The sequence below is a fragment of the Accipiter gentilis genome, chromosome 3 (assembly GCF_929443795.1).
Source record: "Accipiter gentilis chromosome 3, bAccGen1.1, whole genome shotgun sequence".
Lineage (NCBI taxonomy): Eukaryota > Metazoa > Chordata > Aves > Accipitriformes > Accipitridae > Astur > Astur gentilis.
This window is the reverse complement of record NC_064882.1, coordinates 48,559,456-48,582,214: the sequence shown is the minus strand read 5'-3', so window position 1 is coordinate 48,582,214 and position 22,759 is coordinate 48,559,456. Positions and strand designations below refer to the sequence as shown.

Sequence of the window (22,759 nt, the reverse complement as noted above, 5' to 3'; positions counted from 1 at the left end):
CCCCACTGCCCATGCCAAGCCCCCTGGTGCATGCCACCCGTGCCATCTAGTGGGGTAAGGCCAGAAGGCAGCTGGGCACCCACCGGGCACCCATTGGGTGCCCACCCTTCCCACACCCAAAGCAGAGCCCTGTCCCCCCCTGCCCCGGGACACGCTGTGCATGAGACACTATCCTGGCACAGGGCACCGTCCCAGCACAGGGTGGGCGAGATGAGCAGCCCTGGCCCTCGGGCGCAGCCGCTTCAGCTCCGGTTTTATTGCAAAAAGAGTCCATGGGGATGCGGGAACTCGGGGACGCTGGTGCCATGCGGGGTCCCGGCCCCGCTTGCTGCTGGCATGGCCCCGCAGAGGGACCTCGGCATCGGGGGCGGCAGCCTGCGGTACTAGGAGGTACGGTCACCGCTGTGGGAATCCCCGCTGTCCTTTGCGCCAAGCTCAGGGCTGGCAAAAGCATCCGGGCTGGTGGGTGAGGGCGACAGATGCTGTGTGTCCTGGACACCAGGGTGAGGGTCCCCGGGGGCCTGCAGGACGGTACCCGCTTCTCGTTCCTGTGGGGCAGAGGTGTCGGGATGAGCAGGGTGGTGGGGGCTGCGGTCCCCAGCCCCATGGTCCTGGGAAGCCCCACTGTCCCCCTGGCCTGAGACCACACTGTCTACGCCAGGCAGCCTGTCCTCCCGGGGCCGAGCTGGGGCTGGGTTTGCGGCGGCTCCTCCATCCTCTGGCACCTCGTCCCCGCTGGCCGGTGCCGGGCGAGCCGCCCTCCCAATGCCATGATCCTCCTCGGCAGCCACTGGTGTGACTTGCTGGTGGCACATGGGGCATGTGTCCTGCACGTAGAGCCACTTGCGGAGGCAGGCGGCGTGGAAGAAGTGACTGCAGGGGGTGATGACGGCCACCTGCATGTCCTGCGGGCAGGGAGAAGACGTCACCCAGTGGGCAGGAGACCCCCCTGGGCTGCCCAGAGCGGGGTCCCCCTGGCACCGCAGGGCTGCTGGCAAGGGGAGGGGGCTGACCTGGAAGCAGATGGCACAGACATCGTTGTGGTCCCGCAGCTGCCCGCCGGTCGCCCGGGGCAGGGAGTTGATCTTCTTGGCAGCCTCACGGCGCAGCAGGAAGCTCCTCCAGCCCGACTGAGCGCGCAGCCAGACATTGAAGTAGGAGTGGATGATGATGACGGAGGCGCCCATCCAGCTCCACTCCCCGAAGAGGGACTCCCAGGTGCCGTAGCCCACCACGCAGACAGCCACCAGGAACTCCAGCACCCGGCTCACCGCGTTCACGCAGTAGATGATCTCATCCATCCGCTCCAGCGGCGTGTCCTGGAGCAGCTCCACCATGAAGAGGGCGTAGATGAAGAGGGTGCCCATCACCTGGGGGGGTGGCGGGACAGCACCTTGTTGATGGTGGCCGGATGCCAGATCGCACATCCCCACCCAATGTTCCCAGATGGGGCTGGGGGAGGGTGACTGGGGCAGGGTTGTGGGCATGGGATGGGCAGGGATGCCCTCCCTGCGGGGCCCAGCGAGACCCCCGTTGGGGGGAGCGGGAGCTGCTGTACCTGCAGAGAGGTGAGCATGCAGCTGGAGACCAGGATCAGCAGCCAGAAATCCAGGTGGAAGAAGTGGGCGATCTTGTAGGCCATGAAGCAAGGGAAAACCAGCAAGAAGAGGCACATGCTGACGCCGCGAAAATGCTTCCAGGGGCTCCTAGGGGAGGCACAGCTCAGCGGGGCCATGCCCACCCTGGGAGCAACAACCACCTCCCTGGGACCCCACGGTCCAGCCTCCTCCTCCAGCACCGATTCTGCCCAAAAACAGGCAGTGAGGACCCGAGGCGGAGGGAGCACGTGGCAGCACGGGACCCAGCCTGGCTCTTCCCCGACGCAGGGCAGGAGGAACCCCGCCGCTCCTCCCCGCTGCCCCCCAGCACAGAGGACCAGATCCTGCTGCTCTTCCTTCCCCCAGTACCTGTTGCGGGAGGCCCCCAACGCCAGCACGATGGGATCAGCTATCTCAATCATGGACTGCAGCGTGGAGGTCACCACGATGAAGAGGATGATGCTGAGGAGGAAGGTCCGCTGGAGGATCTGCAGGTCAAGCAGCCCCGTCTGCAGCGCCAGCAGCAGCAGCGTCACACCCTCCGTCACCCCCCTGCCAGGAGCGGGGCGTGAGGCCGGCAGCCGCAGGCACGTGCCACGTGGCACCGCGTGTGCCGTGCCCCGGTCACCCCTCGGAGGACCCCAGTCCCCGAATCCCTTGTGACACCCCCGTCCTCCCCACCCTGTGCTGGGCTCCTGCATGCAAACTGGGCTGGGAGGAGGGATGCCTGCCGGTGCCCCCCGCCTGACTGTGCTCCCCGCCGCCGCGGCCTCACCTGTGCATGACGTTGCCGTTCTGGAAGGCGCCGAAGCCCAGCAGGTAAAACTTGCAGAGGTTGAGGACGCCCAGGGCGAGGTAGGAGACGGTGAAGGTGAGGCCGATGAGGGAGTACGGAGTGCTGCAGCACTCAGCTGCGCTGCAACAGAGCCCAGCGTGAGTGCGGATGCTGGCAGGGGCCAGGCAGCACAAAACGGAGCCCCAGCCCCTCCTCATCCTCCTCCTGCAGCTGCACCGGAGGAAGGCGGACCTCTCCCCCAGCTCCTGCCTGCCCCGGTCCCTACCTGCTGAGGAGGAGGAAGAGGAGGCCCTGCTGGGCCAGGGGACTGCTGGAGGAGGTGAGGAAGGAGGAGAGCCGGAGGGAGAAGAGCACCAGCCAGAAGACGAGGAAGAGGAGCGGGATGGCCAGCTGGCTCCAGAGGGACACCCCCAGCGCGACCAGCCGGTATACCTCCAGCGCCTGCGGTGACAGGATGCTCAGCAGAGCTGCCCCCCATCCCACCCCACATGTTGGGGGCAAGGAGGGTACGGGGGGGCCCAGCTGTGCAAGGGGACAGCCCTGCAGCTGACCCAGCATCAAGCCGGGCTCAGCATGGGACCCTCCATCCCACAGCCCCTCACCCCGCTCACCTGCACAACCTCCCGGCAGGCGGCAGCGGCCAGCTGGAAGGGGACGAGGACGTGGGAGCCGAGGACGTAAAGCACCTCCAGGGCGGTGAGGATGGTGGCAAAGGTGTCGAGGACAGGCAGGGCGTGGAGGGGGAGGCCGCAGAGGCGAGCCAGTACCGGCAGCAGTGGGGCACCGAACAGCCAGGGCTGCCTGCTCCTCATCAGGAGGGAGCAGAGGACGCACAGGCAGAGCTGGCCTGCAGAAGGGACGGGGATGCCTGGGCATGCGGGAGGATGCGGGACCCCCGTGCCCCGCCCCCGGCACAGCCACTTTGCACCAGCACCCGCTGCAGGAGATGGGGGCTGGGGGTAGGCGCTGGCCGGGGGGACACACCTTGCAGGCAGCCCTGCCCCATGGCAAACCCTGCTGCTGCCCTCGCCCTGCCACAAGCAGCACCCCGAGACCACCCAGCCCCTTCCCCTGTGAGCCCTGGGGGTGGTGGGGGCAGCAGAAACCCCCCAGGGCTCATGTTTATCTCCCCTGCTCCATGCCACACGGTGCGGACCATCTGGCTCAGCCGTGCCATCGTCGCCCACCACGCCATCCAACGGGTGACAGCTCCCGCAGCTGGGTCAGCGCAGGAGACCCTCACCCTGCCCAGTGCCACCTCCCGTCCCCTGACAGGGGACGTCTTGGGGGGCTGGGACCGCCCCCCAGCTCACCTGCAAGGGCGGTGGCGAAGCGGCCGAGTGCCGCGGGGTCGCTGTACACGGCGCCCTGGAAGCCATACTCCAGCTCACGGCGGACGTAGTCCCTGCAGGGAGAGAGGCTCAGCCCCCAGCCCCCCCTCTGCTGTGCCCCGGCACGGTCACCCCCTGAGCCCCCCGGACTCACCTGGCCACCGTGTGCCCCGCGCCGAGCAGCAGCGCAGTGAGGAGGTGGAGGTAGAGCTTCACCAGGGACCGCACCGGCAGCATCAGCACCACCAGGCACAGCAAGTGGCCTGCGGAGATGGGGGGGACAGGGGGGTGAGATGGACCCACCGAGCCCCCCTGCCCAGCTGAGCCCCCCCTCCAGCCAGGCAGCCCCCACTGGTCACCAAGCACAGCACAGGGGTGGCGTGGGCAGGATGGGGCTGCGAGAGGGACACCTCTGGGGTCCACAGCTGTCCCTGCTGCCAGGGGACACACGGTGCCAGGGGGGGCACAACATTGGGGACACAGCGTCTGCCGGGCCTGGGGACAGCCCCCCACCCAGCGGGTGTCTGCAGGGGCTGGTGTAGTGAGATCCCAGGCACGGCCAGCCCTTGGGTTGTCCCCAAACATGGCCATCCCCTGGGATGTCTCCTCATGTCCCCAGCCTGGCCAGGGCCTGGGTGTCCCCAATCTCTCCATCCCTCAGGGTGTCTCCACCATGTCCCCAACCTGTCCAGCCTCTGCATGTCCCCAGCTTGGTCATTCCTTGGGGTGTCCCCCGTGTCCCCAGCCTGTCTGTCCCCTGGGGTGTCCCCCCCTGTCTCCAGCCTGGTCATCCCTTGGGGTGTCCCCTTGTGTCCCCAGCCTGTCCACCCCTGGGGTGGCCCCCGTGTCCCCCCCTGTCTCCAGCCTGGTCATCCCTTGGGGTGTCCCCTTGTGTCCCCAGCCTGTCCACCCCTGGGGTGGCCCCCGTGTCCCCAGCCTGTCTGTCCCCTGGGGTGTCCCCTTGTGTCCCTAACCCGTCCATCCCTGGGGTGTCCCCACCACGTCCCCAGCCTGGTCATCCTTGGGGTGTCCCCATTTCCCCCAACATGTCCATCCCTGGGGTGTCCCCCCGTGTCCCCAGACTGTCCACCCCTTGGGGTGTCCCCACGATGTCCCCCCCGTGTCCCCAACCTGTCCATCCTCGGGGTGCCCCCCGTGTCCCCAGCCTGTCCATCCTCGGGCTGCCCCCCCGCCGTGTCCCCAGGGTGGCCGTCCCCCCTCTCCCCCCAGTCCCGCCGCAGCCCTCACCCAGGCAGTAGGCGCCCCGTAGGGCGGGCGGCCGGAGCAGGGGGGGGTCCCCGCGGCGGGGCCGCAGCAGGTCGCCGAGGGCCGCCGCGTCCCAGCGGTACAGCAGGTCCAGCAGCGCCAGCCCCGGCACCCGCAGCGCCACGTTGGCCACCGCCTCCAGCCGCGCCATGGCCGGGGAGGGTCGGGGAAGGGGGTCCGGGGTTGGGGGGTGGGGGGTGGGGGGTCCCCGCGTCCCGCAGCCCCGCCCGGGGGGACAGGGGGGACCCCCCGGTGCTGCCCCGGCCGGCTCCTCCGGCCCGGCAGGGGGCGCGCGTCCCGCGCCCGGCAGGGGCCCGTCTAGCCTCTCGCCGGGGCCCGGCCGCCTCCCGCCGGGAGCTCCCTCTCCCGCTTCTACCCTCTCCCGCTTCTCCCGCTCCCGCCGCCGCGGCCGATCCGGTCCCTCCGCCACTTTCGCTTTCTCCCGCCCCGCCCCTATGCCCAGCGCGCAGCGGTGAGGCCTTGCGCCGGGGCGGTGCGCTGACGCTGCGCCCGCCATCTTAGAAGAGGGCGCGGCGCCGTTTCCTCCACTGGGCCTTCCGCCATCTTGGATAAGGGCAACGCGCCGGCGGCGGGGAGTGCGCGCGGCCATCTTGGGGAGGGGGGGCGGTGCTCTGCGGTGACGTCGCTCCCGCAGCCCCGCCCAGCCCCGCGTCAGCCATCTTGGGTGAGGGCAGACCGTGAGGGCAGGCTCTGGCCGCCATTTTGATAGGGGAATCGGGGAGGAGGGGGGGCCTGGGATCCCCGGGGAAGGATGGGGTCCCCCGCCCCCAGAGGTGTCAAATAGGGGCCTCAAGGATTGTCCGGGACCCTCAGGGGGTCGCCTGAGATCTCTTGGGATCAGTTGGGGTCCTCCAGGGTCAGCTGGGACCAGATGGGGCCCTCTGGGGTGAGGTGGGGTCCTTTGGGGTTGGCTGAAGTAATGTGGGCTCAAGCGGGGGTCTCTGGGAATGGGGGGACCCCATGGGAATATCTGGAGTTCTGGGGGCCTGGAATATCTGGGGCTGGGGGCGATCCCCCAGCATCGTCTGGGATTGTTACTGAAATCTGGAATAAAACTCCTTAACAGCAATGAGAAGTTAAGAAGCAGGCACTCCTTTATTGCAGCGCTGGGCACACGGGGGATCGCTCCACCTATCGTGTGCACCTGTCTAGTCTAACTGTGCAGGTTAAATACACACCTGTTATACATATTCACTAAATTTCTAGAAAATGTTATACGTAATCATTAACTTTCCAATATCATTAGCCTATGTAAATATCTCTTCACGCAGGCACAATGAAGGTCTCTGCTGGTCTTCAGAAGTCCTCTGGTGGTCTTCCATAGTCTTCCTCACTTGTCCGCTTCTTGACCTCTCTTAGGTGATTCTGCGCAGTACGATTCTCACCATCATCTATATTAATTTACATAAAGATGCATACTATGTCTATTCTTAAATGTAACCTTTCTAATAATTGGTCCTTCAGTCATACCATCTTATTAACATTCTTATGTTAAAACAATCATTGTTTAATCTCACTTAACTCTACTGGTTAGAATCCTTGATAATTAGATCGAGGTGGGAAGGGTAAGGGGTTTCCAAGCAGCAAACTGGTGTCCATAATGGTTTCCTTTAGTTTCCTAAAACAAAACACTACAAATCAACAAATCTTTGTCAAAGTTTCTGTGGTTAACTGATTTTAGACAATACTTGAATTCTTATGGTTACACATAGTATACTTTCTAAAGTTCCTAAGTTCCTATGACTACATTTCAAACTTAACTCTCCCATACCTATGCTTCACAATTTTCTACTTCTTAATCAAAACAAACTCTTTTATGTGATTAAATTTTTATTTCTTTACCAGAATATTTGCAACAGGATCAGTGGGGACCTTGAGGATGGGGTGCCTGTGAGCTGCATCCCTCCAGGGTCTCAGGGGCCGTTGCCGTTGTGGGGGGGATGAACTGGGGGGGTCCCATGGCAGGTCCCATCCGCACAGAGAGGTTGTGGCTGGTTTGGCACAGCCGCCTCCTCCCCCTCCCCGGGGCAGTGTGGGGTCAGGGCTGCCAAATTATGGGGGATGGATGTTCCTCTGGCCTTGGGGTGCACCGGAGAGGTCAGGGATGGCAAAGCCCCGCTGCCGGGGGCATCCCGGCTGTTCCTGGGGGGAAAGGTTCCCCCAGGCCCTGGGTTGAGCAGCAGGATGCAGCTGGGAAGGGGTGGGCAGGCTGTCCTTGGCTGTCCCCATGCACAGGGGACCCCAGAGACCTCAGACTGCCACAGGGAGACCCCAGAGACCCCAGACTGCTTTTGCATGTGGGTGCCCATGGGTGGGTACTGTGAGTGCTTTGAAAACTCAGAGCTGATCTTTAATCATAAATTTAGAAAGCAGGGAGGGAGCTGAAGGCGCACAGGGTCCCAGCGTGGAGCTGCTGCCATGGCACGGGGACATACCAGGCATGAGCCGGGCCGGGCCTGCCATCATCCTCTCCTGGCTTCCCCTTGCCAATGTTGCTGCGGGCGTCTGGTATCCCAGGGAGGACACCCTCCAAACCCTGCAGCCCGTCCCCCCCAAACCCATTTATCAGTACATCTCCTACGCGTGAAGCTGATTTTTCCCCCTGCTATACTGGGAAGCAGAGCTGTGGGCACAGCCCGTGCTGCCGGAGGTGGTGTGTGCCCTGTCACAGGGCTTTTCTCCTCCCAGTTCAGTGCAGGATGGTTTGAGGTGTAACACCCAGTTTGGCACTTCTCTGCTAGGTCAGGCTGGGCCTTTTCTAGCTTGAATTTTGCCGTTAGAGGCAGCAACAGGGCACCCCCCCACTTCGGCTTCATCTCTTCCCCCTCCTTCCTTTTCTCCCTGGGGAAAAGGATGGGACTGGGACAGACCTTCCCAGAAGCAGCACCCCAAGTCCCACTTCCTGCTGGGTTTCCACCTCAAACCTGTCCCGTTTCTCCTGGGTTTTGTTTTACCCCGGCCTGGGGTGAAGGGAGCCGCTCGGCAGGCACGCAGCCTGGGCTTCTCTGTGCACTGTGTGTCCCCAGGGGACCTGAGCAAGAAGTCAGACCTCGGAGTTAATAAATCAGCTCGAGTAATAATCACAAGGCCGTTTCCTAAATTACTTCTTCCCCTGCATATACATCTGTACAGCTCCTCGGGGACAGTTGGCGGAGCCTGCTTGTCTCTGGGAATTGCCTGTCACCCGCGTGGTGACATCCTGAGCGGCGCTAATTGCTCCTTTAATGGGGCTGGTGGCTCTGGAGGAGAGGGACTTCTCCCCTGGTTTGACTTGGGGCTGAGTTTGCCGATACGGTGGATCCCGCAGACGGTGCTTGTGAGACAGCCTGGTCCCCCTGGGAGCTGGTCGGAAAGCAGCCTCCGGTGGGACGCTCTGCTCCGCCAGCATCATGGGGGCTGAGGTTTCCAGTCTTGCTGAAAAAGAGAGTGCAGGCACCCCAAAACTGGGCACTGGGCTGGGGATGGGGACGGAATGGGCTCTCAGATCCCCATCCCTGTGTCTGTGGAGCTGGGCTGGCAGCACCCCCGGCTGGGGGGCAAGAGGAGGGAGTTGGATGCAGCCGGATGGCTGCAGATATGCCAGTCCTGCCGTAGCCCAGGGGGAGGTTTGCAGAGGGACCTCCAAGAGCCCCCACGGCTCCATAGGGGTCCCAGCCATCCTGCTGGGGTGACAGGGGACAGACCCATTTTGCCCTCCCCCTGGCTGGGTGGCACAGGGGGGCTGGAAGACCAGTTGCCCCCCTGCTGTAGGCATCCGTCTGCTCCGCATCCAGCTCCTGCCTGTTCCCTCTGCCCCCCCCTCTGCCTGCAGGCAGCGCGTCTGTGGGGCCTGCACGTCCTCAATGTGGGACTTGCCACGGTGCATTGGCAGGAGCAGAGCGAGGAACCCAGGAGACTCCGGGAGAGGATCCAGCCAAATCCCTCGCTGGAGAGATGCCAAAGCGAGAGGGGGACACGCAGCTGGCACAGCTGCAAAGCCCCAGTACCAATGGTGGGGATATCCCTGCCTCCCAGCCCCAAACCTGCTGCTGTTGGCATGGCTGGCGGCACTCACTCTCCTCCGAGATGCCGAGAGGAGAGGCTGGTGCCGAATTCCTGAGCATTGTTACCGCCCGCGCATCTGGGAGTGTTTAATGTTCGTGCTCCTGTCACAGCACCCATGGCCAAAACAGCCTGAATGGTCTGCAAAGCCTCGTTCTGTGTCAGTTCATCGCTGAGGATGGTTCCTGACTGAGCCCCGGCTGAGCACCAATTCCTGCTGCCAGTCAGGGCAGGGGACGGGGGGGGCTCCCAGGGATGTGGTGAGCCAGGCTGGGGACACCCCACTGCTGGTCTGGGACACACCTCATCAGTGGCAGGGGGGACACAAACGCACAGGGACAGCAGCATCGCCATCGCCGGACCCCATGCAGCACAGACCCTGGGACAGCACACGTGGTCCCGGGCTTTCCCCCCAGGCACCCGTGACCACATAGGGATGGGGAGAAAGGTCCCAGAAAGGGTGGGCAGAGAGATTTAGTGGGAAACCTCCTGGGGACCAGAGCGGTGGGTGACAGAGGGGACCAGCAAGAGTTGCCCTCAGTCCCTGTCACTCTTGTACCCTCCCTTGGTGATCCGCAGATACTCGGCCTGTGCCTCAGTTTCCCCATGGGGCAGCAGGGAGTGCACGGCTCCTGCATCCCGCAGGCAGGAAGGACCAGCTTTTGGTGCTGGAGCTCCAGGGAGGAGCTGGGGCTGTCAGCACTGGTGGAGTGAGCAGCATGAAATCGCCTCCCCAGCCCCAAACCAGCCCCACCTTACAACAAATGGGGTGGCACGGAGGCACCCCAGGCCAAGGCACCCTGCATTGGGGTGCAGGGTCCCCTGGGCAAGAAGGTGCTGCTGCTTGGCTTTGGCCTTGGGGAGCAGGGTGAGACACCTGCCCGAGGCTAGTCTGGGTTAGATTAGATTGGAACTGGAAACATACCTGGTGGAAGGAAGGAAAGGATGGACAGATGTGTGGGTGGTGGGTGGATGGATGGATGGACAGACAGACGGATGGATGGCTGAGTGCAGGGGTGCAGTGGGGTGCAGGTGATCTTCCTGGCAGAGCCCCAGAACAAGGTTTTCCCCTCCAGCTCCTCGTCAGAGAGCGGGCTGAGTCAAGCTGGACTGGCTGGGCCAGAGGTGGGTGCAGGGAAGGTTTAGGCAAAGCCCACATGCAGAGAGAAGCACGGGGTGATCGGTGTCCCTGGAGCATCCTCTCATGTGGCACCACCTGGTTTTGAAGGAATTTTCCACTATTTGACATCATTTGTTCTCTGTTTTGTGCCCTGGTTTGGGTCTGTAGCCTGGAGCGAGAGCTCCTGCCTGGAGCCTGGGCTCCTGCCTGCTGCTGCAAAGCTGATCTTGAATGACTTGGGGGTTTTCGGCTCCTCGACGGGCAGACGGACACTTGCCCAAACAGGAACTGTGCCCAGTCTGGGAAAAGCCCTGGGGATCTCCTGCTGACAGGAGCCGTCTCTGGCCGTAACTCCCACATCTGCCAGCAGAGCCAGAGTGTTTGGTGGGGATGCACATGCAGGTCCTCGTGCCGGCCTCATCCTCTTCCTGACGGTGAAATGCCGTGACTCTGCCAGGGACCTTGGAGGGAGAGGCTGCCCCTCGGTTATCAACCCAAAGCTTCTCCCTGCCTTCAAGCCTGCCTGGAGCTGCCCGCTGCTGTCACCGATGGATAAGGGATGGGGACAGACTCCAGTGCGACAATCCCCACTCCCTGATATCATATAATAATGTCATGATATCATGATGACATCTCTTGGTGTTATTGCAGGACCTCTCCCCCATTATTTTTCAACAGTCTTGGGAGTCTGGAGAGGTCCTGGTTGGCTGGAAGCTGGCAAATGTTGTCCCAGTTTTCAAGAAGAGTAAGAAGGAAGACCCTGGTAATTACAGCCTGTCAGTCTCACTTCAGTGCCTGGTAAAATGATGGAGAAAGTTATTCTGGGAGTGCTTGAAAACCACTTGAGAGACAATGCAGTCACTGGTCATAGCCAGCACTGCTTCACAAGAGCCAAGTCCTGCTTAACCAACTTAATTTCCTTTTACGACAAGGTCACCTATCGAGTTGACCAAAGGAAGGCAGTAGATGTGGGGGTTTTGGATTTTAGCAAAGGTTTTGATACATCTCTCACAGTATCCTTCTGGACAGAATGTCCAGCACACAGCTAGACAAGTCCATAATACGTTGGGTGAGCAACTGGCTGATGGGTCGGGCCCAAAGGGTTATAGTAAATGGGGTGACATCAGGCTGGTGGCCAGTCACCAGTGGGCTTCCCCAGGGCTCAATTTTAGGGCCAGTGCTCTTTAATGTTTTTCTAAATGATCTAAATGATTTATCAAGAGCAATTGCCAGATTCTCCACCTGGGACAGGGCAATCCTGGTTATACATACAAACTGAGGGACGAGAGGCTGGAGAGCAGCCCCGCGGAAAGAGATCTGGGGGTTTGGGTTCATGGCAAGTTGAATAGGAGTCAACAGTGTGCTCTGGCAGCCCAAAGGACCAACTGGGTCCTGGGGTGCATCCAGCACAGCATGGCTAGCCCATTAGGGGGGTGATTGTCCCACTCTACACCGCAGTGGTGCGGCCCCACCTCAAGTACTGGGTGCAGTTTGGAGCACCACAATAGAAGAAGGACATCAAAATGTTAGAGTTGAACAGGCTCCCCAGGGAAGTGGTCATGACACCAAGCCTGACGGATTTCAAGGAGCATCTGGATGATGCTCTTAGTCATCTGGTTTAGTTTTAGGTAGTCGATCATAGAATATCTCAAGTTGGAAGGGACCCATCAGGATCATCGAGTCCAACTCCCTGCTCCTTGCAGTGTGATGGACTTGATGTTCCAGAGGGGTCCCTTCCAACCTGAGATATTCTATGACTCTATGATTCACCACTTGTGCAACTTGCAGCCAAGCCAACTTCCTTCCTCCTCCTCGGCTGTTTTGTCTTCCTCCAGCATCATCCATCCTCTTGTTGACGGATGTTGGGGAACGTCAGCCCTGACTCACCCCGTTTCACAATGCGGAAAACCCCGGCAGCATCCTCTCACCCCTCGAAGTTCTGGCAGCTCCAAATGGGCAAGCGCCTCTGTCCAATGCCGCTCACAGATTTAGTGGCGCTGTACCCCTGGAAAACTTTATAAAAATTTAGGTAGGAAACAAAAGACTCCAGGCATTATAGTCCATATCCACATTACGTAGGAATGATGGAGTTGTGTTGACAGGAAAGCAAAGCGCAGCCCAATAAATTAAATGTTATTATTATGCCAATATGTAGAATCATAGAATATCGTGAGTTGGAAGGGACCCATCAGGATCATCGAGTCCAACTCCCTGCTCCTCACAGGACTACATAAAAACTAAACCATATGACTCAGAGCGTCCTCCAGATGCTCCTTGAACGCTGACTGGTTTGGTGCCGTGACCACTTCCGGGGGGAGCCTGTTCCAGTGTCCGACCACCCTCTCAGTGAACAGTCTTTTCCTAATGTTCAATCTAAGCAGAGAACGTTTATGGATGGGAAGCCCAACTGAGAAAGGCAGAGTGGAGGTACAGCACCGGTGAGCGGAGAAGGATGCTGACAGCATCTACAAAATGCTAAGGAAAACCCAAGAGGCCGCAGGTCTCTGCCAGGGCAGCAAATACAATCACAGTAACAGGAGAATTCAGTCAATCCCCCAGACACTCGCCAATGTGAAACCAGGTTTGATGCAGAAATGATGCTCGAGGTCCCACGTAGGACCTCTCCCTGTGCCATGTCCTCAGCCAGGAAATGCGGCTATCCATGAGTCCTGCTCCACCATTCCTGGACAACGAGCCTCAGCACAAGCAGGAGGAAACCAGGAATTGCCGGGGATGGGGGTCTGGGCTCTGCGGAGACCCTCAACCGCGCTCAGCCCTGCTGTTCCTCTCCCTTCTGGGGCTGGCCATGTAGATGTGTGCAGGTTGGCAGTGATGAGATTGCAGAGAGAAATCCAAAGGCAATCAAAAGGGATTTCAGGGCAGTGGGACGATTAGTAGAAAGATCGGGAGCACAGGTAGTGTTTTCCTCAATCCCTTCAGTGGCAGGGAAATACACTGAAAGGAACAGGAAAACACACCTGGTTAATACATGGCTCAGATGCTGGTGCCATTGGTGGAATTTTGGTTTTTTTGATCGTGGGGAGGTTTACATAGCACCGGGCTTGCTAGTGACAGATGGTGTCCAGCTATCTCAAAGGGGTAAGAGAATCCTCGCTCATGAGATGGCAGGGCTCATAGAAAGGGCTTTAAACTAGGTTCGAAGAGGGTAAGGGATAAAACTGGGTGCACCAGAGATGAGCCTGGGGGCAGCATGCCCATGTTAGGGGTGGATTCGATAACCCAGCTCAAATGCATCTATGTCAACGCATGCAGCATGGGCAATAAACAGGAGGAGCTGGAAGCCATCATGCAGCAGGATAGATATGACTTAGTTGCCATCACGGAAACATGGTGGGATGACTCCCATGACTGGAGTGCTGCAATGGATGGCTACAAGCTCTTCAGAAGGGATAGACAAGGTAGAAGAGGTGGTGGGGTGGCTCTCTCTGTTAGGGAATGTTTTGTCTGTACAGAGCTACACGATTCTGATGACAAGGTGGAGTGCTTATGTGTGAGGATGAGAGGGAAAGCCAATAAGGCAGATATTGTGCTGGGAGTCTGTTATAGACCACCCGACCAGGCTGAAGAGATGGATGAATCATTCTACAAGCGGCTGGCAGTAGTCTCAGTATCGTGTTCCCTTGTCCTCGTGAGGGACTTTAACTTTCCAGACATCTGCTGGAAATACAACACAGCACTGAGTAAACAATCTGGGAGGTTCCTGGAGTGTGTGGAAGATAACTTCTTGACACAGCTGGTGGGTGAGCCAACCAGGGGAGGAGCCTTGCTAGATCTGTTGTTTAGGAACAGGGAAGGATTGGTGGGAGGTGTGATGGTCGGAGGCCATCTTGGGCTTAGCGAGCATGAAATGACAGAATTCTCAATTCTTGGTGAGGCAAGGAAGGTGGTCAGCAAAACCACCACTATGGACTTCCAGAGGGCAAACTTTGGCCTCTTCAAGGCACTGGTTGAGAGAGTCCCTTGGGAGATGGTCCTGAAGGGCAAAGGCGTCCAGGAGGGATGGACATTCTTTAAGAAGGAAATCTTAATGGCTCAGGACCAGGCTATTCCCCTGTGCCACAAGTCAAACCGCTGAGGAAAACGTCTGGCCTGCTTGAATGGGGAGCTTTTGCTAGAAGTCAAGAAAAAAAGGAGAGTTTATCATCTCTGGAGGAAAGGGCGGGCAACTTGGGAGGAGTACAGGGATCTTGTTAGATCATACAGAGAGAAAATTAGAAAGGCAAAAGCTCAGCTAGAACTAAATCTGGTCACTATTGTAAGGGACAACAAAAAATGTTTTTACAAATATGTTAACAGTAAAAAGAATCCCAAGGAGAATATCTTTCCTTTAATGGATACAGAAGGGAACGTAGCAACCAGAGATGAGGAAAAGGCCGAGGTGCTTGATGCCTTCTTTGCCTCAGTCTTTAATAGGAACACCAGTTATCCTCAGGGTACTCTACTCCCTGAGCTGGAAGGCGAGGATGAAGAGCAAAACATACCCCTCCTTAATCCAGGAGGAAATAGTTAGGGACCTACTATGCCACCTGGATGCTCAGAAATCTATGGGACCTGATGGGATCCATCCAAGAGTACTGAGGGAACTGGCAGAGGTCCTTGCCAAGCCGCTCTCTATCATCTATCAGCGATCCTGGTCAACAGGGGAGGTCCCAGAGGACTGGAGGCTTGCCAATGTGACTCCCATTTATAAGAAGGGTCGGAGGGAGGATCTGGGGAACCACAGGCCTGTCAGCCTGACCTCGGTACTGGGGAAGATTATGGAACGGTTTGTCTTGAGAGCGCTCACATGGCAAGTCCAGGATAAGAAGGGGATCAGGCCCAGTCAGCATGGGTTTACGAAAGGCAGGTCCTGCTTGACCAACCTGATCTCCTTCTATGACCAGGTGACCCACCTAGTGGATGAGGGAAAGGCTGTGGATGTTATCTACCTCAACTTCAGCAAGGCCTTTGACACTGTCTCTCATGGCATACTCCTCGAGAAACTGGCGTCTCGTGGCCTGGATAAGTGCACCCTTCACTGGGTGAAAAACTGGCTGGATGGCCGAGCCCAGAGGGTTGTGGTGAATGGGGTGAAACCCAGTTGGCAGCAGGTGACAAGTGGTGTTCCCCAGGGCTCGGTGTTGGGCCCTGTTCTGTTTAATATCTTTATTGGTGATTTGGATGAGGGCATTGAGTGCACCCTCAGCACGTTTGCAGATGACACCAAGTTGGGAGGGAGGGTTGACCTGCCTGAGGGTAGGAAGGCTCTACAGAGAGATCTAGACAGGCTGAATCGATGGGCTGAGGCCAATCGTATGAAGTTCAACAAGGCCGAGTGCTGGGTCCTGGTCTTCAGTCTCGGCAACCCCATGCAGCGCTGCAGGCTTGGGGAAGAGCAGCTGGAAAGCTGCCCGGCAGAGAAAGACCTGCGTGTGCTGGTTGACAGCCGGCTGAATATGAGCCAGCAGTGTGCCCAGGTGGCCAAGAAGGCCGACGCCATCTTGGCCTGTATCAGAAACAGTGTGGCCAGCAGGAGCAGGGAGGTGGTTGTTCCCCTGTACTCGGCACTGGCGAGGCCGCACCTCAAGTCCTGTGTTCAGTTTTGAGCCCCTCACGACAAGAAAGACATTGAGGTGCTGGAGCGTGTCCAGAGAAGGGCAACCAAGTTCGTGAGGGGCCTGGAGCACAAGTCTTATGAGGAGCGGCTGAGGGAACTGGGGTTGTTTAGCCTGGAGAAAAGGAGGCTGAGGGGAGACCTTATCACTCTCTACAACCACCTGAAAGGGGGTTCTAGTGAGGTGGGTGTTGGTCTCTTCTGTCAGGTGGCTGGAGATAGGACAAGAGGAAATGGCCTCAAGTTGAGGCAAGGGAGATTTAGGTTAGATATTAGGAAAAATTTCTTTACTGCGAGGGTTGTCAAACGTTGGAATGGGCTGCCCAGGGAAGTGGTTGAGTCACCATCACTGGAGGTATTAAAAAAGTGAGTGGATGGGGTACTTCAGGACATGGTTTGGTGGGCATGGTTGATGGTTGGACTCGATGATCTTGAAGGTCTTTTCCAACCTAAATGATTCTATGATTCTATGATGTGGCTCAAGAGATAACCAGCAAAACCCAGCTCTGCTGTAGAGCCCACCCTGCAGACAAAACCAAGAGACTTCTGAACACAAAAGCCCCACAAAAAATGTCCATTATGCTAACGCTTAACTAGAGAAAAAGGTCTTAAATGGGAAAAAAACCCACCCACGTTAAAAGGAAGTTAAATGGAGCAGCTAAAAGGGGAGGGCTTGCAGGTGAAGTAGAGAACTTGGAGAAGTGCTGTGTGGGCCTGCAGGGACCCTCGGTGGTGGCCCCTCACTGTCCCAGTGCACCCAGGGCTGCCTCCAATTTGGTGCTGGCAGCTGGCTCCGAGCTGGCCGGCAACTCGCCTGGAGGTCAGGGGGTGCTGGGGATATGGACAGCACTGTCACCACAGCAGGTGGTGGCCAAGATGGGGGGGTCCATGCCCTGGGAAGGGGGACCAGGAAAGGAGAAGAGCAGGGGAGGAGGAGGATGAAGGTCTGCCCACCGCAGGGCCACTGGCCCATGCTGAGGGGTGCAGAGGGGGCTGGGGGGAAACGTGCCTCCAGGCTTTTTAGCTATTTGTCCATTTGTCAGAAAAGCAGTTTCTGCACGTTTGAAGGTATTTCCAGTGCCTGTGTCAAACATGATGGTGGTTTGGGACGAAATGGGTAAAAAAACCAAAAAACAGAAGTCCTGAAATACCACATCCTGGTCTTACCAGAGCAGAGCATGGGCAGCTGGGGGCCTGGGGAGAGTGTGGTGTCGGCACCGGCGAGGTCTGTGCCATTGGTGGTGGTGCCAGGTGTCCTGCCACAGCATGCAGGGTCAGTGCTGGGAGGAGCTGGGTGTCCCCAAGCAGACCCTGTGGCAGCAGGCACAGACCCTTGCTTTGGGGTTCACTGCCAGCAGGGATCTCCAGCCTGCACGGTGCTGCCGGCAAGTGCCCGACACAGGCCCCAGCACGGTCCTGTGACAGGCGGCTTCCCCCGGTGCCAGACGGTAGCTCCCCACTCCTGACATGGCACGGTTCATGCCAGGATAGCGCCTGTCCTGGGCATCCCTCCCCGTGCTCTCTGCGTGGCTTCCCAGCCGGGCAGAGCACTGCCCGCACACATCGACAGTGTAACAGTGATGAATATGATGATGATGATGATAATAATACTACCACCACCAGCCCTTCTCCTTGTTGATAGCGCGCTGCCAGCCCTGTTTGAAGCCTGCCTGCTCTCCTGGCAGATAAGGACGATGGCTCAAAGTCCGGCACCACGCTGGGCATGCCGGGCTGGGTGCATCCCCCCCTTCTCTGCCACCGCTCACCGGGACCAGGGAGCCAGTTCCCTGCCGGGATTCAGTGTTCCCCCAACGTTTCTGTGCCTGAGGGTGGGAAACACAAACTGCAATTGAGATGTGCTTTGGGACAAAAACCACAGGGTCAGGGTCGAGTGCCACTCGTCAGCAGACGATTCCACTCGGGGTGGGGCGACACATGTGACGCTCCAGCCAGTGGCAGGAACCAGCACCCACAAGCTGCTGCGGGTGCCTGGCTGCCAGTTTCCCTTTCCTGGCACTTTGGGTTGTCCTCGCCGGCGTGCGCCAAGGCTTCGTCAGGAAGCGGCTTCCCGTGCCGTGCCGGCCACTGGGGATGGCCACGGCAGGACCGGACCTGTACGAGAGCCTGCAGATCCGCTACCCACCCAGCCCCGCTCGAAGTAAGCCCAGCCTCGCTGGGATGCTGTGGGCAGGAGCAGGCAGCTGGCTGATCCCCTTCCTTCCCCAGCCCTCTGCCAGCAGCGCTGGGGTCCCCGGTGTGGCTCGGCCCCGGCTCAGGGCATCTCCGGCTTCTCTCCCGCAGCGCGGGCGCTTGGGTCCCCTCTGGCCGCATCCCGCTGGACGCTGGGCACCACCCTGGCCGTGGGCACGGGGGTGGTCCTGGTGCTGGGGGCTGCTCTGGCAGTCCTCATCACCCTGTGTAAGTGCCACCAGGGCTGGGGGGGGGCGGGCGGTGATGCCTGGCAGGGGCCAGGAGCAGGCAGGGGCTGGGAGCAGGCAGGGGCCCGCAGGCAGCCCTGGCAGGGCACTGACCCACTGCCCTTCCCTTCCCAGATGTTCAGGGCCAGGCAGAGCTGTGGGCAGCACGGGCAGAGCTGGCGGCAGTCAGGGCCCCTCTGCTGCCTGACCCCAATGGTGAGTGGGACCCTGTGGCTGCCCTCAGTACCCCAGCCCCTACCCACAGCCCCCTGCCCGCAGCCCCCACCTTCCAGCCCCTGCCTGCTACCACAGCCCCTGTCCCCAGCCCCTACCCGCAGTCCCTGTCCCCAGCCCCTGTCCCCAGCCCTTGCCCACATCCCCTGCCCGCATCCCCTGCCTGGGGTGGTGGGCAGGCCACTGCTGGCTCCTCTCCCTGACCCCATGGCAGGTCCTCGGAGCCCCCGTGAGAGCCCAGCAGCGGTGCAGAGGCGGAAGGAGCAGCTCGGTAATGTCCCTGGTCTGGGGGGGGATCATGTCTGGGACACCCATCCCTGGGCCACCCTCGCCCCAGCAGCTGTCACCCCGTCCCCACGGCTGCCCAATCCCCAGGGCGGTGGCTGCAGGGACTGTCCCTGGGCTGGCGGTACCACCAGGGGAAGATCTACTACTTCTCGGGGGAGCGGAAGCCCTGGGGCGACGCGGAGACCGCCTGCCGCTCCACGAACTCCCACCTCACCTCTGTCACCAGCCCTGAGGAGCAGGTGGGTGCTTGGGGCTGCAGCACCCATCGCCGCCTTCTCCTGCCTGCCCCGCCGCTGCCTGCTCCTGTGCTCCCTCCTGCCCGTGCACCTTTTTGGCCAACACTCCCTCCTGCCTGTGCCCCCTCCAGCCCACAATCCCTCCTGCCTGTGCATCCTCCTGCCTGCATTTCCTCCTGCCCCTGCATCCTCCTGCCGGTGCATCCTCCTGCCCACAATCCCTCCTGCCTGCATTCCCTCCTGCCCGTGCATCCTCCTGCCTACATTCCCTCCTGCCTGCACCCCCTCCTGCACATGCACCCTCCTGCCCACCCCCTCTCCTACCTGTGCCCCCCCCCGCCTGTGCCCCCTGCCCATGTCCCCCCCCCCCCGCCCATGCCCCCTCTGCCCACACCCCTGCCCTGTCCCGCAGGACTACCTGGCGCAGGAGACGAGGGGAAAATCTTACTGGATCGGACTGGCAGCCACAGGCCCCGGGGGCTCCTGGCACTGGGTGGATGGGGCTCCCTATTCCCAGGCCCAGAGGTGAGCTTGGGGGCGTGGGGGGGGGGGGGAAGACCAGCAGCCCCAGCACCCCCCCCATCCGCTGACCTCACTCTGCCCCGGCAGTTTCTGGGCACCGGGGCAGCCGGACAGCACCGATTATGGGCGCTGGGGCGGGGAGAACTGTGCCCAGATCCACCCCGTGGGCAATGGCCTCTGGAACGACCATAACTGCAACTTCAGCTTCCCCTGGATCTGCAAGAGGGACCTGAGTGGGCCCTGATGCCACACTGCCGGCTACGCTGCCGGATCCACTGCCGGCCATGCTGCCAGCGTGCTGCCAGTCCCATGGCACGCGTGCCGGGATGAGCCCCCCAGGGACCTCCGCTCCTCTCTGAAGCAGGGCAGCTCCCAAGCAAACGCCTGTGCCACGATGGGTGCTCCGGATGCCGGTGCCATCCTGGTGCTGCCCCCCCCCAGCCCCGCACCGAGAGCACTTTGCTCAGCTCTGATTAAACTGCTCCTGCTGCACCTCCTCTGGCTGCCTCTCGCCTTCCCCATTGAGGCGGGGTTGGCTCCATCGCCCCTACAGCCCCCAGCACACAGTGAGGTCCCTCCCAGCCCCTCCGCCCTGCTCACCTTGGGGACCTTTGCTGGCATCAGCCATGGTGCCACAGCTCTCACGTTGTGGGGGTCCCACAAGTGCCGTGGGAGGGACAGATCCATCCCCTTGCCCTGCGAGTGCGGTGGGAGGGGGTACCGGGACCCCTCTGCATCTGTAGCCCCCACCGGTGTGCCTGGCCAGATCCCACTTGGCATCACAGACAGAGAGACCCACCAGAGCTGAAGCCTGGCAAAGCCGATGCCCAGCACCGCTCCCTGGGCACTTCAGCTTTACCGGTGTGGTTATGGGGGGAAATGTTTTGGGATCTGTCCCCCCCAGCAGCCCCTCCACAGGGTCAGGCACATCCCTGGCATGCTGGCATGCTGGCGGTGGCAGGAGAACCGGGCATGTTGTCTCCTGGCTTCCTGGCTTTTCCGGCACCCAGAAACTGCCAGGGCAGGATCCTGCTCACCACTGTGCCCTGCAGAGCTGGGCAGGTGGGTGCCAGCTCCTGCCACCTCCCAGGGTGTCACGCGTGTCCCCTGGCCCCAAGCGGCATCATTTGGGGACAACCAACCCCCTGTGCCAGGCACACGGCCACGTCCTGCTCTGCTACCTGTTTATTTAATCCTCCATCCCGGTGACCCCGATGCAGCAGGGCTGGTTGTACCCACCCTGGCTGTCCTGCCCCCCCCCGGCTTCCCTCCTGTCCTGAGGTGATGGATCCCCATCTCTGGCCATCCTGTCCCACAGCAGAGGGGACCTGCGCTGCCTTGGTCACTGCTCCCCCACTGGGGACCCACCACCTTCCCTGTAGCACCCAGATGGGGAAACCCCAACCTGGGGTCCCTTGTGCAGAGGGGATGGAGATGCCCAGCACCTATCCATCCTTTGGGCTGGCGGGTGAGAGGTTTGCAGAAGCTCCCATGGGAGAACCACCTCTTTTTTAACGTCCATTTACGGCCCCGCAGAGCCACCACCCTGCTGTCCTGCGTGGATGAAGCGGTTCAGGAACGTGGTGCCATCGCAGCTCTGGATGGATTTTTATGGGGACGGCTATTAGAGCTACCCAACCCTCCCACAACAGCATTGGGGGGGGGATAAACGGATTGAAAACCTGCTCTTTGCTGGCTCCTTGCTCTTTATTCCTGAGCTGTTTCTCCTATCCATCCCGCTGGGGCTTAGCAACTACCTCGGATCCCTCCCTTCTCTCTCCCCTCACCTCCGAAATATCAGAGGGGGTGCCACCCGTAGCTCAGCGGGATGCTTTGATGCCCATCTCCCGGTCTGTCGCCTGAAGGAAACGTTCATTGAGGAAAAGCATCTGCCCGTGGGGCAGGAGACGATCGAGGAGGAGGTCTGCGGTCTCGGGTCGGAGCAGGACATCGGCACCGGGGCCGAGGAGTCGGAGGGAGACGAGCAGGCGGGGGGCCAGGCGGCGTAGGGTGATTTCGGCCAACGATAGATTCTCTTGAGGGTCACAAACCAAGGCGAAGGCGAGGGCCAAAAACGACAGCCAGGCTACCGTCGTTCGTTCGGGGAAGGGGTCCCCAGGGGGCAGCTGGAAAAGTCCCCCTGGGGCATCTTGAAGTGAGATCGGTTCGTCGGGGAGCTGGGGGAGCTGGGGGGAAGACAGACGCCCCAAAGACGACTGAAGCAGCCGGCACTGGGAGGCCACTTGCCTGGGAGAGAAGAAGGGGGGGACACCCTCGTGTTAAGACCCCCCCCCCCAATCCAGGGATAGCGTGACCCCCTCTTTTGGGGGTCCCGCCAAGCCCTGTCCCCCCAAAAAGGGGGGCTGTCACAATTCTGGGGAGCCCACTGAGCCCAGACGCCCCCCCCCAAGAAGGAGGGGGGACGACACACAGACACCCGCAGAGAGGGGGTGTCACAGCCCCAGGGGTCCCGTTGAGCCCAGACCCCTTAAAAGGAGAGGGCGGGGGGGTCCCATAGAGGGGGGGTCACCAACCCCAGGGGTCCCACCGAACCCAAGCCCCCCCGCGGGGTAGGGTGAGGGGGGGGTTGTGGGGGTCCCGGATACCTGGCCACGGCCAGCAACTCCTCCTTGCGGCGGAGGCGCTGCCGGGGGGGTCCACCGGGTCGGGGGGGGTTCCCGAAAGTCCGGGCGTAGAGGAGGCGGCAAGGGGCGGGGCTAGGCGGGGCGTGGCCGGGCGTGGCGGGGGGGTCCGCCCCGCCCAGCGTCAGCAGGATGAACGCCCGCACCATGGCAACGCCGCTCGCGACCCCCGGCCCACCGCCCAGGTCACGTGGAGGGGGGGGAAAGGCGGAGTCGATCCCTCTTCCTCCACTCCTCCGGTTGCTATTGGCCGGCGGGAACGTTGTTCGGATTGGCGTAGCGCGGGAAAGGGCAAGCGGTTGGCCGATGAGGAAAGGAACGGCGGCGGGGATTGGTGAAAACCTGGAAGTGTGGGGCGGGGGGCGCGGGGAACTTAGCCCCTACCCTTCTGCCGGGTCGCGATTGGCCAAGGCTAGGCGGGCGGCGCGCCGATTGGCGGAGAGGGGCTAGTGGGCGGGATAGGAAGTACGGCCCTGAGGGGTATGGCATGGCCGGCCGGCGGATAGGATCACCGGGGAGGGTGACAGGGCCTGGGGGACACAGGATCACCCAGGGTGCGTGTGTGTGAGACAGGGCCAGAGTGGGGGTGCCCCCCCCCAGGCAGCCGTGTCCTGGCCCTGGGACCCCCCCCAG

The 22,759-nt window shown here is 60.8% G+C and overlaps 3 protein-coding genes across 5 annotated transcripts; 1 reads left to right on the top strand and 2 right to left on the bottom strand.

The window, feature by feature from the left end:
• Window positions 1-242: 242 nt before the first annotated feature.
• LOC126035630 (RING finger protein 145-like) lies at window positions 243-5,413 on the bottom strand. Of its 2 annotated transcripts, none has more exons than XM_049794331.1 (10): window positions 4,974-5,413; window positions 3,880-3,988; window positions 3,708-3,799; window positions 3,006-3,241; window positions 2,660-2,835; window positions 2,374-2,514; window positions 1,968-2,150; window positions 1,559-1,706; window positions 1,014-1,370; window positions 243-905 (listed from the first exon to the last, which is right to left on the bottom strand). In XM_049794331.1, exons 1-10 carry the CDS (start codon window positions 5,140-5,142, stop codon window positions 384-386), a joined length of 2,133 nt encoding a protein of 710 aa, XP_049650288.1. In that variant the 5' UTR covers window positions 5,143-5,413; the 3' UTR covers window positions 243-383. The 2 variants fall into 2 exon arrangements, with proteins under 2 accessions (XP_049650288.1, XP_049650297.1); XM_049794340.1 differs by having other exon boundaries at window positions 1,968-2,060.
• Window positions 5,414-17,755: 12,342 nt separating this feature from the next.
• On the top strand, window positions 17,756-19,976 carry LOC126036336 (C-type lectin domain family 4 member F-like). Of its 2 annotated transcripts, XM_049795987.1 has the most exons (7): window positions 17,756-17,945; window positions 18,089-18,205; window positions 18,340-18,420; window positions 18,653-18,709; window positions 18,814-18,965; window positions 19,375-19,487; window positions 19,572-19,976. In XM_049795987.1, the coding sequence occupies exons 1-7, from the start codon at window positions 17,879-17,881 to the stop codon at window positions 19,726-19,728; spliced, it is 744 nt and encodes a 247-aa protein (XP_049651944.1). In that variant the 5' UTR covers window positions 17,756-17,878; the 3' UTR covers window positions 19,729-19,976. The 2 variants fall into 2 exon arrangements, with proteins under 2 accessions (XP_049651944.1, XP_049651934.1); XM_049795977.1 differs by having other exon boundaries at window positions 18,653-18,965.
• Window positions 19,977-21,172: 1,196 nt separating this feature from the next.
• Window positions 21,173-22,382, bottom strand: AP5S1 (adaptor related protein complex 5 subunit sigma 1). The gene is made up of 2 exons (XM_049796000.1): window positions 22,091-22,382; window positions 21,173-21,731 (listed from the first exon to the last, which is right to left on the bottom strand). The coding sequence occupies exons 1-2, from the start codon at window positions 22,273-22,275 to the stop codon at window positions 21,305-21,307; spliced, it is 612 nt and encodes a 203-aa protein (XP_049651957.1). The 5' UTR covers window positions 22,276-22,382; the 3' UTR covers window positions 21,173-21,304.
• Between the last annotated feature and the right edge of the window lie 377 nt (window positions 22,383-22,759).

Excerpts from the sequence above, each read along its gene's own strand:
- LOC126035630 (XM_049794331.1), bottom strand. The coding sequence starts at position 5,142 with ATGGCGCGGCTGGAGGCGGTGGCCAACGTGGCGCTGCGGGTGCCGGGG. Across the intron at positions 3,989-4,973 it reads ACGGGGCGCCTACTGCCTGG|GCCACTTGCTGTGCCTGGTG; the intron begins GTGAGGGCTGCG and ends CCATCTCCGCAG. Across the intron at positions 3,800-3,879 it reads GCGGGGCACACGGTGGCCAG|GGACTACGTCCGCCGTGAGC; the intron begins GTGAGTCCGGGG and ends CTCTCCCTGCAG.
- LOC126036336 (XM_049795977.1), top strand. The coding sequence starts at position 17,879 with ATGGCCACGGCAGGACCGGACCTGTACGAGAGCCTGCAGATCCGCTAC. Across the intron at positions 18,966-19,374 it reads TCACCAGCCCTGAGGAGCAG|GACTACCTGGCGCAGGAGAC; the intron begins GTGGGTGCTTGG and ends CCTGTCCCGCAG. Across the intron at positions 19,488-19,571 it reads CCCTATTCCCAGGCCCAGAG|TTTCTGGGCACCGGGGCAGC; the intron begins GTGAGCTTGGGG and ends CTGCCCCGGCAG.
- AP5S1 (XM_049796000.1), bottom strand. The coding sequence starts at position 22,275 with ATGGTGCGGGCGTTCATCCTGCTGACGCTGGGCGGGGCGGACCCCCCC. Across the intron at positions 21,732-22,090 it reads GAGTTGCTGGCCGTGGCCAG|GCAAGTGGCCTCCCAGTGCC; the intron begins GTATCCGGGACC and ends CTTCTCTCCCAG.